Source organism: Notothenia coriiceps, unplaced genomic scaffold (assembly GCF_000735185.1).
Source record: "Notothenia coriiceps isolate Sejong01 unplaced genomic scaffold, NC01 NC01_scaffold00033785, whole genome shotgun sequence".
NCBI classification, from domain to species: domain Eukaryota; kingdom Metazoa; phylum Chordata; class Actinopteri; order Perciformes; family Nototheniidae; genus Notothenia; species Notothenia coriiceps.
Window position 1 is genome coordinate 1 of NW_011366486.1, and position 13,613 is coordinate 13,613.

At 38.9% G+C, this 13,613-nt stretch overlaps 1 protein-coding gene across 1 annotated transcript; it reads right to left on the bottom strand.

The window, feature by feature from the left end:
- Positions 1-2,745: 2,745 nt before the first annotated feature.
- On the bottom strand, positions 2,746-13,099 carry LOC104961807 (MTSS1-like protein). Its single transcript, XM_010790148.1, has 2 exons — positions 12,930-13,099; positions 2,746-11,172 (listed from the first exon to the last, which is right to left on the bottom strand). The coding sequence occupies exons 1-2, from the start codon at positions 13,054-13,056 to the stop codon at positions 10,313-10,315; spliced, it is 987 nt and encodes a 328-aa protein (XP_010788450.1). The 5' UTR covers positions 13,057-13,099; the 3' UTR covers positions 2,746-10,312.
- Positions 13,100-13,613: the final 514 nt, after the last annotated feature.

Consider the following 13,613-nt stretch of genomic DNA (forward strand, 5'->3'; position numbering starts at 1 on the left):
CCATTGCACGGTATGTTGTAGAACACATGCAGGCTATTTCTACTATTTCTATTGCTATTTCTTGATCAACAGATTGTATTATTCTCCAATGCAATAACAGTACTGAAATGAAGGCTTTAAGGGCATTAATGGGAGCCCTTTTTTTAAGTAACTAAAACGTTACTGTTCACAGTAACGCATTACTTTTTGGTGTAAGTAATCAGTAAAGTAACTGAGTTACTTTTGAAATGAAGTAACTAGTAATGGTAACTAGTTACTGGTTTTCGGTAACTAGCACAACACTGATCCTGACATATCTGCATTGAAACGGCCTATACACAGTAATTAGTGTATCATCACTGCTCCATCTGCCTCAGACTAACCTCCCATGTGCAAGGTAGGAAAGATCTTGGGCGCCCCCTACCAGCACAGAACACATCTCATCTCTCTTCACCCTCTCCTCCATTTCACCTTTGTGAGTGCTCTACAACTCTGTCATGGGCAATGACCTGGAAAAAAGGCAAACAAATGGAAGTGGAGACCGCACACTCAGCCTTTACTTACTGAGAGTGTAATGTACTGTATAAGGTGTGAGCAGACTGAGATACTTTCTCTTTTCTCCAGACCATGATGAATCTCCGTTTAGTAGGTTCCTCCAAGGGTCTAATTGAAAAGGGTTTTCCAAGATTTTGCGATTATGCAACTTTTGTCCTCCCAGTGTGGCTGCTTATAAGCATATAGTATAAATCATAACTTCAACCTGTTTCTTATTGAAAGCCGACTTATTTCTGAATTATTACCACAAGTTTGACTTGTTTGTTGGAATTTATGGTCAATATAACTATACTATAACACATTTTAAAGCTAATATTAGGCACACATTTTGTATGGTTTTACAAAATTTACACGGGATGCTATACATTTGAATAAAACATCCCTAATTCAAAGTAGTGATCATTATTTTTTCTTGCAAAACTGGACGAAACCATACATGTTTTAGTTTTTATCTTCTATCACCCCTTATTCCAATGTCAAATTATTTAGAAACTCTTCAAATTTGACCTGAAGACAACAAAGAGGCCATGTGTCTTTTTTTTTACACTATTTAAGTTATCAAGAAACCAACTATTGCAATAGTATAGTTGTAGTAAAGCACTTTTATCAGCAGTGCTGCTAACCTTTTCATCCTGTAAACAATTCACACAATTGTATAATTAATTTTTAAGTTGTGACCAGTCCAACTAGAGTCATGTTCACTTATTGCATCGTTAGTATTGACTGACCTGGAGATGTAAACTGTTCAAGTATGCCAAAGATAAATAACACAAAACAGTTTTAGCTAGTCAGAAAAGCTTTGGAGAGCAGAAATATTTCCCCCCCCATCTTCTATCGTGTTCATCATCTTGTGGCCCCTCAAATGTAAGGCCTCTGAGTCCCAGATATAAGGCTGCTCTGAATTTTTGACTTGCAAACTAAAAGTTAATAAGACAACCAATTGTAGTTGCCATGTTTTAATGTTTTGTTAATTTACCAAAGATGTTGGAATAAAAAATGCCGTATAGTCAATATTCCTCAAAGTGTGTACCCTGTGAGCAGCTCAAACATTTTTTTGTGGGAAATATATATAAAGGAATACAACAGTGGTGTGCTATCAACACGTGGAAACAAACTTTTACAGTAAATAATGCTGATTTTCAAATGTTTTGATTCCTTAAGGAATCTACACATTCAAAAAAACAACGTTTCACGTTATGAAATACAACTAAGAAATCACTAAAGTTGCAAAACGTTTTTTTTATATATATAAAATGTCCTTTATCAAACGTATACAATGTAAATCAATAAAACAATGTTGATGTAAGTATTAATGTAATGGACAACAGATCTAATTGTGCAGACAGGTGTGATCTTCTGTCACGATCTGTCAGTGATTCTTTTTTTTATTTTGAAATGTGGTCGCCCCCTGTGTTATCTCTGTGTGAGCTTCCTTGTGTTTTATATCCTGTCTGATTGTCAGATCATTGTCACCTGCAGCCCCTGTGTTTTTAGTGTCCTCTCCAGGTGTGTGTTGTCCTTGTGATTAGCTCTGCATGTATTTAAGTTCTGGTTTTCAGTCACCTTTGTCAGATCCTTGTTTGTCGAACAATGGAGCGCTCTGTTCCGCTTGTATGCCTTGCTCTGTTCAGTTTTGCCGGATTAGGTACATCTGGTATTAAAGGTATTTTCTTCAAGTGATTTTGTTTCCTGCTCCTGGGTCCACCCTGCTCTACTTGACCGCTCCAGTGCTCACAGTTGTGTATATTTCATTCTGAAAATGTTAGAATTGCCTCAACTGGTGTCTGTTCCCTTAAAGATCAAGATATCATCCATTAAATGTATTCTTGCTCAATGAGTTAGTAATACATAAAGCCATTTATGCCTTTTGTAAATACAGATTATTCAGATCAATTACTGGGAGTTATGTTGAGCCCTATCTTCATTTAGCTTTACATTAAGAACACTGTGTAAACAAGCTTTTCACATCAACAATATCTAGTCTAAGTTAATATTGTTGCTTATGAAAATACAGCTTCCTTGTTTATGTGCTCACATTTTGTCATAAAGAACCTTTATTGTGAAAGTATCAGGCTGTTATTATGACTTTGGTACATTAATTACAGTTAGCTAACCCCTAGTTTGCTTAAGAAGACCCATATTCATTCACTTAAAAAAAATCTTGACCTTTGTTTCATTCTTGATTAAAAATAATCGCTTCACACAGCAGTGCACAGTTTAAGTACAACTTTTATTAATACTGGAATCATCACAGTGCGTTTTGTTACATTAGCAGTGACTAAAGTTAACAAAAAAAGGTCAATTTTACAGTGGAAGACAGAAAAAGAAAACCTTATCATCAGCGACAGAGGCGAAACAACCTTAGAAATCGATTCACAATAAATTAAAGAAGAAGAGGGGACAGAAAGAAGAGAGAAAGACAAAGACCACGGTGCCTGCAGGTCTACGAGGGGGGCGGGGGTGAAGAGAGGAGCAAAAGATTGGTTTGTACAGAAACATAAAGCAGATGTTGACTGGGCCAAATTGGTATCCTTGGAACAAAATAGCCCCATAGAAAATGATATCAATGTCTCAAAGGTGAGTTGTGGAGAGATTTCATTTGGAGGCTATAGAGGAAGAAGGGAGAGAGAGCAAGCGAGAGACACTACTGAGAACTGGAGAACTGACAGAGACATTAAGTTCAGTCACTGTGGCACCGGGGGCCACTGTGGCCCCTCTGTTCTGCATGGCTATATGACAGGAAGTTACAACGTGTTTCATCATGATCCCTCAGAAGACCAAAACGGAGCTTCCAAGAATCTACCTTAGTCACGTATGCTTCAGACAACTGTGTGTGTGCTTGTTGGTGTATGTGTGTGTTGGGTTTCTTCAGTTATAGACAGCAAAGACGATTGGCAGATTGTGCGTGGGAGGTGGGAGGGAGGAACAGTAGGGGTCTTAACCAAGTGTCCTAGTGCAACACACATTCATGCACACTCACATACACATTCAGTATAACCTGGGCAGATGGCTTTGGGAGTGTGTTGTAATGCAGCATTTGAGCCTAAGGACCCTTTTAAATACCCCATATGTTGGTACCTTCTAAAGAATTTTAAATGTATTCGGTAAGGTATAATTTAAATTAAGACTGATATTAGTATTTAAATACCTACTTAGAGTAAGAACACTTTATATGTTTTGTCTTTTGCTTAAGCCTAACCCTAACCCTAGCTCAGTTCCATACACTAGGGATTTGCCTATGTGCAATACTTCTCATTATAAATGCAGCTCAATCTGTCCTTTTAATGGTCACCACAAGGTCATTCCTATTTGAATCAGCCATAAGGAGCCTTAAAAAATGTGTTTTTGTTTTTAAGAATGTTTGACAGACAGTATGTTTCCTGTGTTTTCTTGAAGGATTTCAAAGTTGCATTTCAGACCGCAAAATAAGTCCGTTCTCAGCTAAATTTCCACATAGATTTGCATGTGTTCCCGCTGCAAGAAAATGTCCACAATGGAAATCTGCCAATGTCCTAGTAAGTAACCAGGGTAACTAAGTTGTGGATGGACAAGTTGAAAAACCAATGCTTTTTAAAAACCCTCTTATTTTTTAACATTTACTTGATTTGGTGATGTTTGGTTTTGAATTAAGACTTTAGAATCCTCCCTTTCATGTGCTACTGTTCCGTGACATTTTAACATTATGCTGTAATTGTCACTTGTGTCCATTTTGGTTTGATTTTTAGCCCTATTTAACACAAATACTAATATACTGTACTTGTGCTGCAAACGATTTATTTTGGCGATGTGGGTAAAAATTCCTACTGCATGTTATTATACTGCTCCCCCTTGCGTCTTGTAGGTTTTAGAGACAGAAGCTCACCAATAAACCATCAAAGTAATATAAGCTGCCTGTGATATGGTCCCAACAAGATGTCTTAAAAGACAAAAATTAATTAAAATGTAATCTAGTGCTATGATTGAGTGTCAGCTGAGTGCCTTGAAGCTAGTCCTGTACAGCGGGGTAGTTTACCCTAGCTAATGCTTCTGGCTCTTAACACAGCACACGCAGAAACCACCAGTTAGCCACATACATCCACATTTGAACTGTAGCACACATACTTACCAACCTACAAACACACAGACATGGAGAAAGAGGAAGGACCAGAGTGAATGGGATATAACAGAGAGAGAAACTGAGCTCATGTTGGCTGTGGTGTGAATAAAGACTTCATCAGAATTATGTTTCATTAGCTTTGATGGGCTGCGAGGGACAAAGAGTACAGCCGCTGATGGGACTCAACAAATGTTGTTTTCTAACCTATCAGTCAGACGGCATCCCTGGGATTACTGTGCCAGTGGATGGAGGTAAGAAAAGAGGAAGATAATAGAGAGGAAAAGAGAAAGAGGGATACATGAGTGTGAAAACGGTCTCCGTACATAACGTGAGTGTTCAAACTAATTTGATAGTAATTAGTAGATTCTGTACACCTCCAGGCTTTCAGACAATGGTGCTGCTGAGTTTTTAACCCTACTGTGTTCCTACAATGGCAATATACTAATCATATGAAGAGTAATAAACGCCAACAATTACAACTTGTATACAAATTAAAAACCATGTGTTACTTTGAGTTCTTAAAGAAAACTTCTCACATGTCACCATGTGAATGGAAAATCAAAAAACGAATTTAAGTAAATGGGGGCAGCTTTTAACAAAAGCAAAAATATATCACTATAAAAACTCTTGCAGTATTATCCAAGCCTTTTAGTTTAAGAACGTAAAGGCAGGCATTTTTCTCAAAACTCAATAGTAACATTGGGTTACAAATTGTCACAAATTCTCATTTTGTTTTAGAAGTATTCCTTTGGAGTAACTGGTTTTCAACTGGGTATTTTTTGGCACTTGGCCAAAAAATGAGTTGAATATAATTGTTTTTCCGTGTGGATTCAGCAAACAACACATAGCATGTTAATTAGTTCACTTTAGATCCTGGTTGATGTATTAGTAATCATTGGGCTAAACAGGCTAACTGTGCTTACTTATTGATCGAAGGCTAAGCTAACCATGCCGTTGTAGGTAGCTCAAACTATTCCTTTATCAGTTTGACAGTTGTAGTCGTAGGTACTTGCATAATAACTCAACAGCACTACAGTCTGTTCAGAAACACAGTATTTTCTGAAGACATTTTATTCAAGTGTGCACATGGCATGTAACTATCATGTTTCATGTGTGTACTTATCTAGATGTTGTCAAGATAAGAATTTACAATGCTGCAATATCACTGAATGTCGAGATGGGATATTTTCAACTTTTTAACTGATTTAAAAGTTATGAAATGTAAATAAATGTATTTTTACAGTGCTAGTTCCTTTTGAACATGATGTACAGCAGTTAGGCCTGTGTAACTTGTGTATACACAAGCCTAGTTTGTGTAGTTTGTGTATATCCTATGACGTGTTTGTTTGTGTTGTACGCAAGCATTCCTGCACGCATGTAAATCTGCCGATATGTTTTTATGTATGTCTGTTTCATTGTAGCCAGTAGACCTATTTCTACCCACAAACACATACTCGTAAAAATGGGCATAATGATATGTGTAGCAGAGTAGTAGTTTCAGCTTGATCAGACAGTTAGTTCAGTACACAGTTAATTCAGCATGTTAAAAAAAGACATTTTTTTAGTTTAGATAACTTTTTGTGCTGTTAATTTTGCATTTTAAAGGAAAATAGCAGTGTTGTACACTCATCTCACACTCATCAAAGGCCAGTGTGTTCAATATGATCTGACTTTTTCTCATCTGACTCAATGTGAAATCCTGCTCTTATCCTGAGTTGTAATCCATCATTTGGAATAAAGCAGCATGTCTGTTTTGCAGGGAATTATAAACGCTTTAATGAAGCAATGACTAATATAGATAACTGGCACTGAATTCAATGTGCACTAGAATTAATAAACATACAGCACATACGCATTCAGACTCTTGGAATTGGCTCTAACAGTGTCCTTGGAAATATAGTGAAGGGTAACTCTATATCATCCCATTCAGAGATGACAATGTGATATAGCTTTAATCTTCAAGATGGTGAACCAAAACAAAACAGAGCTATTTTCCTTTAACATACCCACACTTGAATGTATGCACATGCACACCACCTCTGTATTGCTTTCCTACTGTTTAAACTTCATTCAGTTGTACAAGAACAAAGTCATGACATTGCAATCGTTCAAGCAAGTCAAACACAAACAGTTAAATGTCCCCCCTATACATTGCAGTACATTCAGTATCCATACCTATATTCATGTGCACTTTGACTTCCATTGGTGGTCTTACAGAAGAACAATTTCTCTTTTTCAAGAGGGAGGTCCTCTCCCCTTCTACCCTCTCACCCAGCTGATACAACACACATCGTCCACATGTGACAACACACACACATTGTGTTTACAAATTTCAAACATTATCCTCTCTCACTCTTTAAATTGAATCATCATTATATTATTTTTAAGGGCCACAACTATATTTAAAACAGTTAAGAAATAAGTTAAAAATAGGGCATTTACTGTAAGAGTGCTGATGCCTTCTGTTAGAAGAGCGTACAGATGTAAAGAGTTCACCGACCAAACAAGGACACACTCACACTCGGCCCACCCATCCTACATCCACATATGACACAGCTTAATAGTTTGTGTTAGATGTGGAGTGATTTCTTATTCTTTTACATAAAATAAAATTAAGACAAAATATTCAAACAATACTGCAAAATGAAAAAAGAATAATATACTGGAACTGAAAATTCAATGTACATTTGTGTTTAACAAACCATTAATGCCAAATATGCGCACCTGATTCTCATTTACAAGTACAACACATTGTATGAACAGGCAGTGAAATGCTCATTGCTCTCGTCCTCTCTCCGTCAGTTTCTAAAGTCTAATTTAACACTCCCGCTTATTTGTCATCAGAGAGCGTATCAAACAGGCTTCACCTTTTTCTTCACCACATCGTCCATAAATAATCCTTTCATGCAGTCGTGTCCTGAGCTGAACTGGGTTATTAGCACTAAGCTAAGCTAAACTGGAATAGAAACACTTGTGCTGTGTCTCAATTTGTGGACTTCCATATTTTGAAAGTGTGGCAGAAGTGCACTATGAATGCCTGGTTGTTGTACTTATAACTGTCAAAAAGTGACGTGTGGAACACTGGATAATTCTTACCCTCAATAATAGAATATAATAGAATTGGAGGGATGAAACACTCTTAAATGGTCACACATGCAGAGCATACAGCACACACAGTGAAATGTGTTCTCTGCATTTAACCCATCCAAGTAGCAGGAGTCTGGTACTAGGAGCACTGGTCGCTATTTTGGCTATCTAGTCAAAGGGCAGTTACCACCAGACTTGCCAATATGGTGGCTAGATATATTTCCTGTTGCAATATACGATTAAAATAAAAATAAATAAAAAGGGATGTTCAAATGTGAGTCAATTTAGGTTACTTCACAACAGCTGTTAGCTTTGAAGCAACACAACACTGTTGAAATTCAAGCACTACACAAATACATGGCACTAATGGAAGTATCCAAATTGAGACACAGGTTCAGTTAAAGGACATAATTAGTGGAACTGTATGTACTGTTTGTGACTGAAAACATGCTAATCTAAATGTTAACGTTTAGCTTAGCATTACATACACAAACAGGGTAAATCCCTCAATTAAATAAACAGTGTTGGGCAAGTTTTATTTTTGTTCAACTACACATTACCGATCATCAAAAGCACTGAGTTTTAAATTCTGTTTACCTAAAGATAAAGCCTATCTTCAACTAAAGGCCTGGCCAAAGCCAGAGCTGCTAACTGCTAGCTTTCAGCTAACCACTGCCCAACACTGTGCAACTAACTGTGCGTGCTGTCCCTCAAAGTCATTTGTTGTCTCCTATGGTAACATTATTGCTAATATAATCCTCTGTATGATATATTACATTTGTTGTATGGTGTCCTTATAAATAAAACTTGAGGAGCCAATCTTGGGCAAAAGGCTGCTGCTCAGCTTTTTCATAATGCAAAGATATACAGTATTTACAGGTAAGAATACATTTGCGGATAAGCCAATGTACTGATATCTATTTGCACATGAACTTGAGTGAATGCTATTTTGTAATTTACCTTACTTTGGACATTAGAAATTTCCATAATAAATTTTATGGGCTGACTATTTTTGTCATTCGGGTCGAGTGACCTTCTAAAGCCTATATCCCAAAGTACTCTCAACTATCTGTGCTGTGTATATTTTGCAATATGTGTTGAGTGCAACCACTTAATTCACCATCCACAGAAGCACAATGGCTTGTAGAACCCTGAAGAGCTCTGACGTTCAATCAATATTTTAGATAAATATTTGTGCCCAACTTTCTCATCCCTGCCCTTCTTCCACCAATTACTTCAATTCCACCGGTCATTATCACTTCCTCTTTGTCCCTCCCTGTCTTCTATAACACATTAAATAATATCCCTCCCTATTATTGGCAACCATCTCTTTCACTTTTTCTCTCCCTTGCATAAGGTATGACTACAGCAACATCTAGCAGCTATTGTACATACTCTACCTTTCAAAGTGCTTTACAGTTTGAGCGTTTTTCAACATTTATGAAATCCATTTCCTCCACTAGAAAGAAAAAGCAACAGAGAGAGAGACACACCAAAGTGGTGAGGCATGAATTCACAGTCAACATATAATTTAGCATTCCTGATGATTGCCTGAATGTGATAAAGGAGAACCCACAGTCCTCCATTTATCCTCTTCTTAGAAACAAGAAAATAAAACACATTTATTGCTCCATTTCTGATTTAACATTTTCTCTCTGGTTCTAGAAAATATATATGAATATATCTATACGCCTGGATTACTTCTCGTACAGTTGTAACAAGGTAAATGACGTCACGATATAAACAAGAAAATACAGGTACAACACACAGGAGAAAAGCCCTGCCCTCATTGGGTAACCAGCTGTCCTGCAGCAGAGCTCTACCCACCCCCCTCGCGCACACACAAACAATCAATCACGTGCTCACACACTCGCCTTTGCCCACATGCATACACATGAATGCACCACACACACAAGAGAGGGGAAGGGGCAACTAGCACGGTTCAATGCCAACAGTATTTTTTAAACACTCTTTTACATTAGGATGAACCAGAGGGGACCTCTGGCCTGTTAGCTCCCCGTGCTAATACCAAAGCTAAAGTTCAGTGGGCTAATAAATACAGTATGTCGCTGCTGAGTCACATGGCACTCTGACCCCCCCTCTTAATCACCCCCCACAGGGACCTCCATCAGTCATTAGTCTTTCATCTAGGAGTAGACAGTCGGGTTAGTTGGAGAAGAGGATGGGGAAAGGTGTAATTGACAAACAGAACCCAGTCTTTCTCTCTTTCTTTGCCTTTTTTTTCACGTATCTGTTTTTCGTCCCTGGGTGAAGGTGTAAAGAAGACAAACATGCATCCAACATACACTAGTTATAGTGGCCTGCTAGGAGCCTGTCAATATTCAGTATTTCACTTTAATTTGTCACCATGAGTTAACATCATTAATGTTATTATTATCATTATATTATATATCATTTACTCTAATGGTGTCATTAAACTTTTTTTGTGTATGTTTTTATTTATCATCTGTTATATTATAGCTTTCCCTACATAGTTAAGTGTTTGTGTATGTACTAGGCTGTTGGGTTGCACCACACCAACACCTGACTCCCTATTGGCTGACAAGTATCATCTTATTCCTGCTTCTTCTCGAATCACAAGATACGTGGTGCTGAGCGGTCATTGGATACGGTCTTGCGGAGACGGACCCCTCTCCTGATGGTGGTCAACATGTCGCCGGACCCTTCTGCCCTCTCTATCTCACTATCAGTGGGGCCGGTTGGCTGCAGGGCCGGGTCATCAGGGAGGGCGGGGAAAGGAAACTGCCCTTCTCCAAGGGCGTGTGCACTGGCAACTAACTCGCCGATCTTTTCCACTAGGCTGTGCCGATTGGCCGCGATCATCTGATCCTCCTCTGACCCGGCCCCTGAGCCTGTTCCCATGGCAAGGCCTCCATGCTGCTGGGTGTAGATCTCTAATGCCGCCCCTGATCCCCAGGCGGTATTAGGCAGACTGAGGCGCTTCGGTGATGCCTTCACATAATCAAGCGCTCCCTGTGCATCCTCAACTCCAGTAAAGAAGACACACTCCTCACTACCCACACGTACAGGCACCCCACCTGAGTGGGCTCCACCTGCGTACCCACCACTTGCCCCAGGTGAATGTGAGTCTCCTGGAACAGTTGGTGTCTTGACAGGCACAATGGGTGGTCGGATTGGAATAGGCCCCGCGCTGGACAGTGTGCGCCTCACGCCCGGTTTCGTAGACGGGGTTCGGCGGATGGTGGCAGTGCCTGGAGTACCTGAACCACCTCCCCCGGATATAAGATGACCCCCAGGACCTAGAACCCCACTGGGTAGTCCGGCTGTGCTCGCTGGTCTCTTGGTCTGGATCATGCGCCGGTAGTTCTGAGCGATGTTAGAGTGGCGAGGAATTGTGGAGGACTTGTCAAACTCTGTCTGGCCATCTGCACCTTCAGCATCACCATTCACTGAGTAGCAGTCATAATCAGAACCTAATGTGGGGGGGTAAGGGAGAAAAGGGAGACAAGTGATTGAGGATCACAAAGTGATTGAGGATCACAAAGAAAAGACAAGAAAGACAATTTATTGTTGTTACATTATTGGATAAGAACAGAAATAGCAACATTATAATGGCATGCTATTTTGATAAAAGATGCCTGAAACTGACAGCCAGTCTTGAAATGCACAAACATTTAATAATATTCAATTTAGTCCTGACATAAATTGTCATCTCCCAGCTACTGTCAAGGAAAGTGTCAGAACTGTCATACTGTGCCAGCTGCTTGAATAATTAAATGGATGGATTTTGGTAGCTAAAGACGGTAGCGGTGACCCAGCAGGCTTATGCCTACACTAACGGTAACGTGAACCAAGACATTTAAGATGGACCTACTAAATGAAAGTTAAAAACTGTATCTTGCTGTTTTATGCAGCACAACATATGTTGGCATCAATTTCCGTGAAGAGGTTGGGAACATGATGCCTCAACAAATGTTTTCCTCTACATTGATTTAGCACTAGAAGCATTTAACACCAGATGGATATGCTAGCAATGCAATTACCATGTTTCTGCAAGAAATGCGAGAAGTTCTCATGAACCTTGTGAAATTTGTTTACCAACCTAGTATACGTGATCTGAGAAGGCAGTTTTGTAAATCACAGAGCATGGCTAGCAAAATAATGTGTTATTGGATTGATGAACTCTAGGAAAGTTGGGCCATGACTTGAGACTTTAGCAAAACATATATTGCTTTTTGAAAGAAATTGGTAATGCCCTCTTTCACAGGTAAGAGCAAACATGGACAGGAATCTGAGGAGCGGGTTACATGTAACAGACCAATTCCAGGTGTAAGAATTAATCTAGTGGTTTGATTTCCTTGCATTTGTGAGAAATCTGGTCAGTGAGTGTGGGCTTGGCGCAGGACATTTTATGTTTAAAATCAAATAAGAATCAATGACCCCATTAGGACTTGCAAAGAGCCATGGCTCTCGGACACAACTGTGCAATTGAAAGTAGTGTTCAGTCCCTCTTGGTGGCAATATGTAACTTCTTTCTTTTACCATAAAAAAGGGGTGTGTGTACTCACTAAGAAATCCGTCGTTGCTGAAATTGTGGCTACATGTACTTGAACCTTTTTTGCAGCTAGATGTTAGTGATTTTCCTACAATTGTACCATGAATAGGATGCACTTTGCCAACACTTTTCCAATCCTAGTTGTGCTGCTTTTCCTTCACAAACTTCAAAATATGCCTGGTAGAATGTCTTTCATAACTCAAAGCTGTCAAAGTTGCTGTACTTATGAGTGTAAAGCATGGTAGCACTTTCCTAAAAGTGTAATCTCGTGGACAAAAAGAGGTTTACATATTTTGAAAGACTGACAGATGACGTGGTTTGTTTTCACAGCCGACAGTTCATGTTGTATACTGTAGTTGTTCTGTATTGTGCTGATTGAACTGACCACTGCATTATGTAATTTGCAGGTTGGTGTATTGTTCTTTTTTGTGAATACATTTCTATCTCATCAGGCTCCAACTGCCTCCAGCTATTTATCCTGAACCTGTTAAGAGGTTGATTTTTCCATTTTTTCCCAACACATTTTGAGACATCCATACTGTGTATCCATCTCTAATTGTTGGCCATTTGCACTACAACTCGGCTTTTACAGCAATAGTTGCAAGCAATATCAGGATTAATCATGGGTAAACTTGCACTGTCAGGCAAAAGGTGTATAGTAGATTAGAGTTTCACCTTGGGAGGGGATTGTGTCCTCAGAGCAGGATGGTGTTGTAGTCTCTGTGCTGTAGCCACTGGAGTACTGCAGAGAGTCCCTGTTGCTCTTCTGCTGCTCCATACTCAGTCCTCTGGTCAGAACCATGGCCAGGTCACTGGCTGCTGGAGAAACCTCATCTCCATGCTGAGGGCAGAAAGAGGAAACATTAGAATGGTGTTTAACAAAAACTTTGTCCCGATCAAATATCAGATAAGCAAGTCAGTTTGGCTTAGGTCAGTGGTCACCAACCGGTGGATCACAATCCAAGCAGGCAATTCATGTGATGATAGTTCAAAGTTACAGATAATACTCAAACACAAACAATAAAATGACAAATGTAATTTATGTCGGCAAAACCTCTTCTAATGCTTAGTTATACCTTTTTCCCAAACTTACATTTATAATGAAATTGAAAGTTTGAACAAATGTTCGCATATTGTTAAAACTTAAATATTTTATATTTAGTCATCCTCATTAATTAATGAAGTTTAGTATAACACTTGTCAGCTAGACTAGAGGTAACAAACATTATGTCCCTAAATTATATAACAGAAAAACTACTCTCCCGACTTTGGTGAAAGTTGAAAAACAGTATAATTCCCTAAAACAACTGTATCTCTCTACTAAATCACACAAATGTATTCAATGTGATCCTCTTTTAT

Bases quoted from the DNA above. Each gene is read 5' to 3' on its own strand.
- LOC104961807 (XM_010790148.1), bottom strand. From the start codon at position 13,056: ATGGTTCTGACCAGAGGACTGAGTATGGAGCAGCAGAAGAGCAACAGG. The intron at 11,173-12,929 runs GTGAAACTCTAA...CCCCCACATTAG, and splicing joins GGACACAATCCCCTCCCAAG to GTTCTGATTATGACTGCTAC.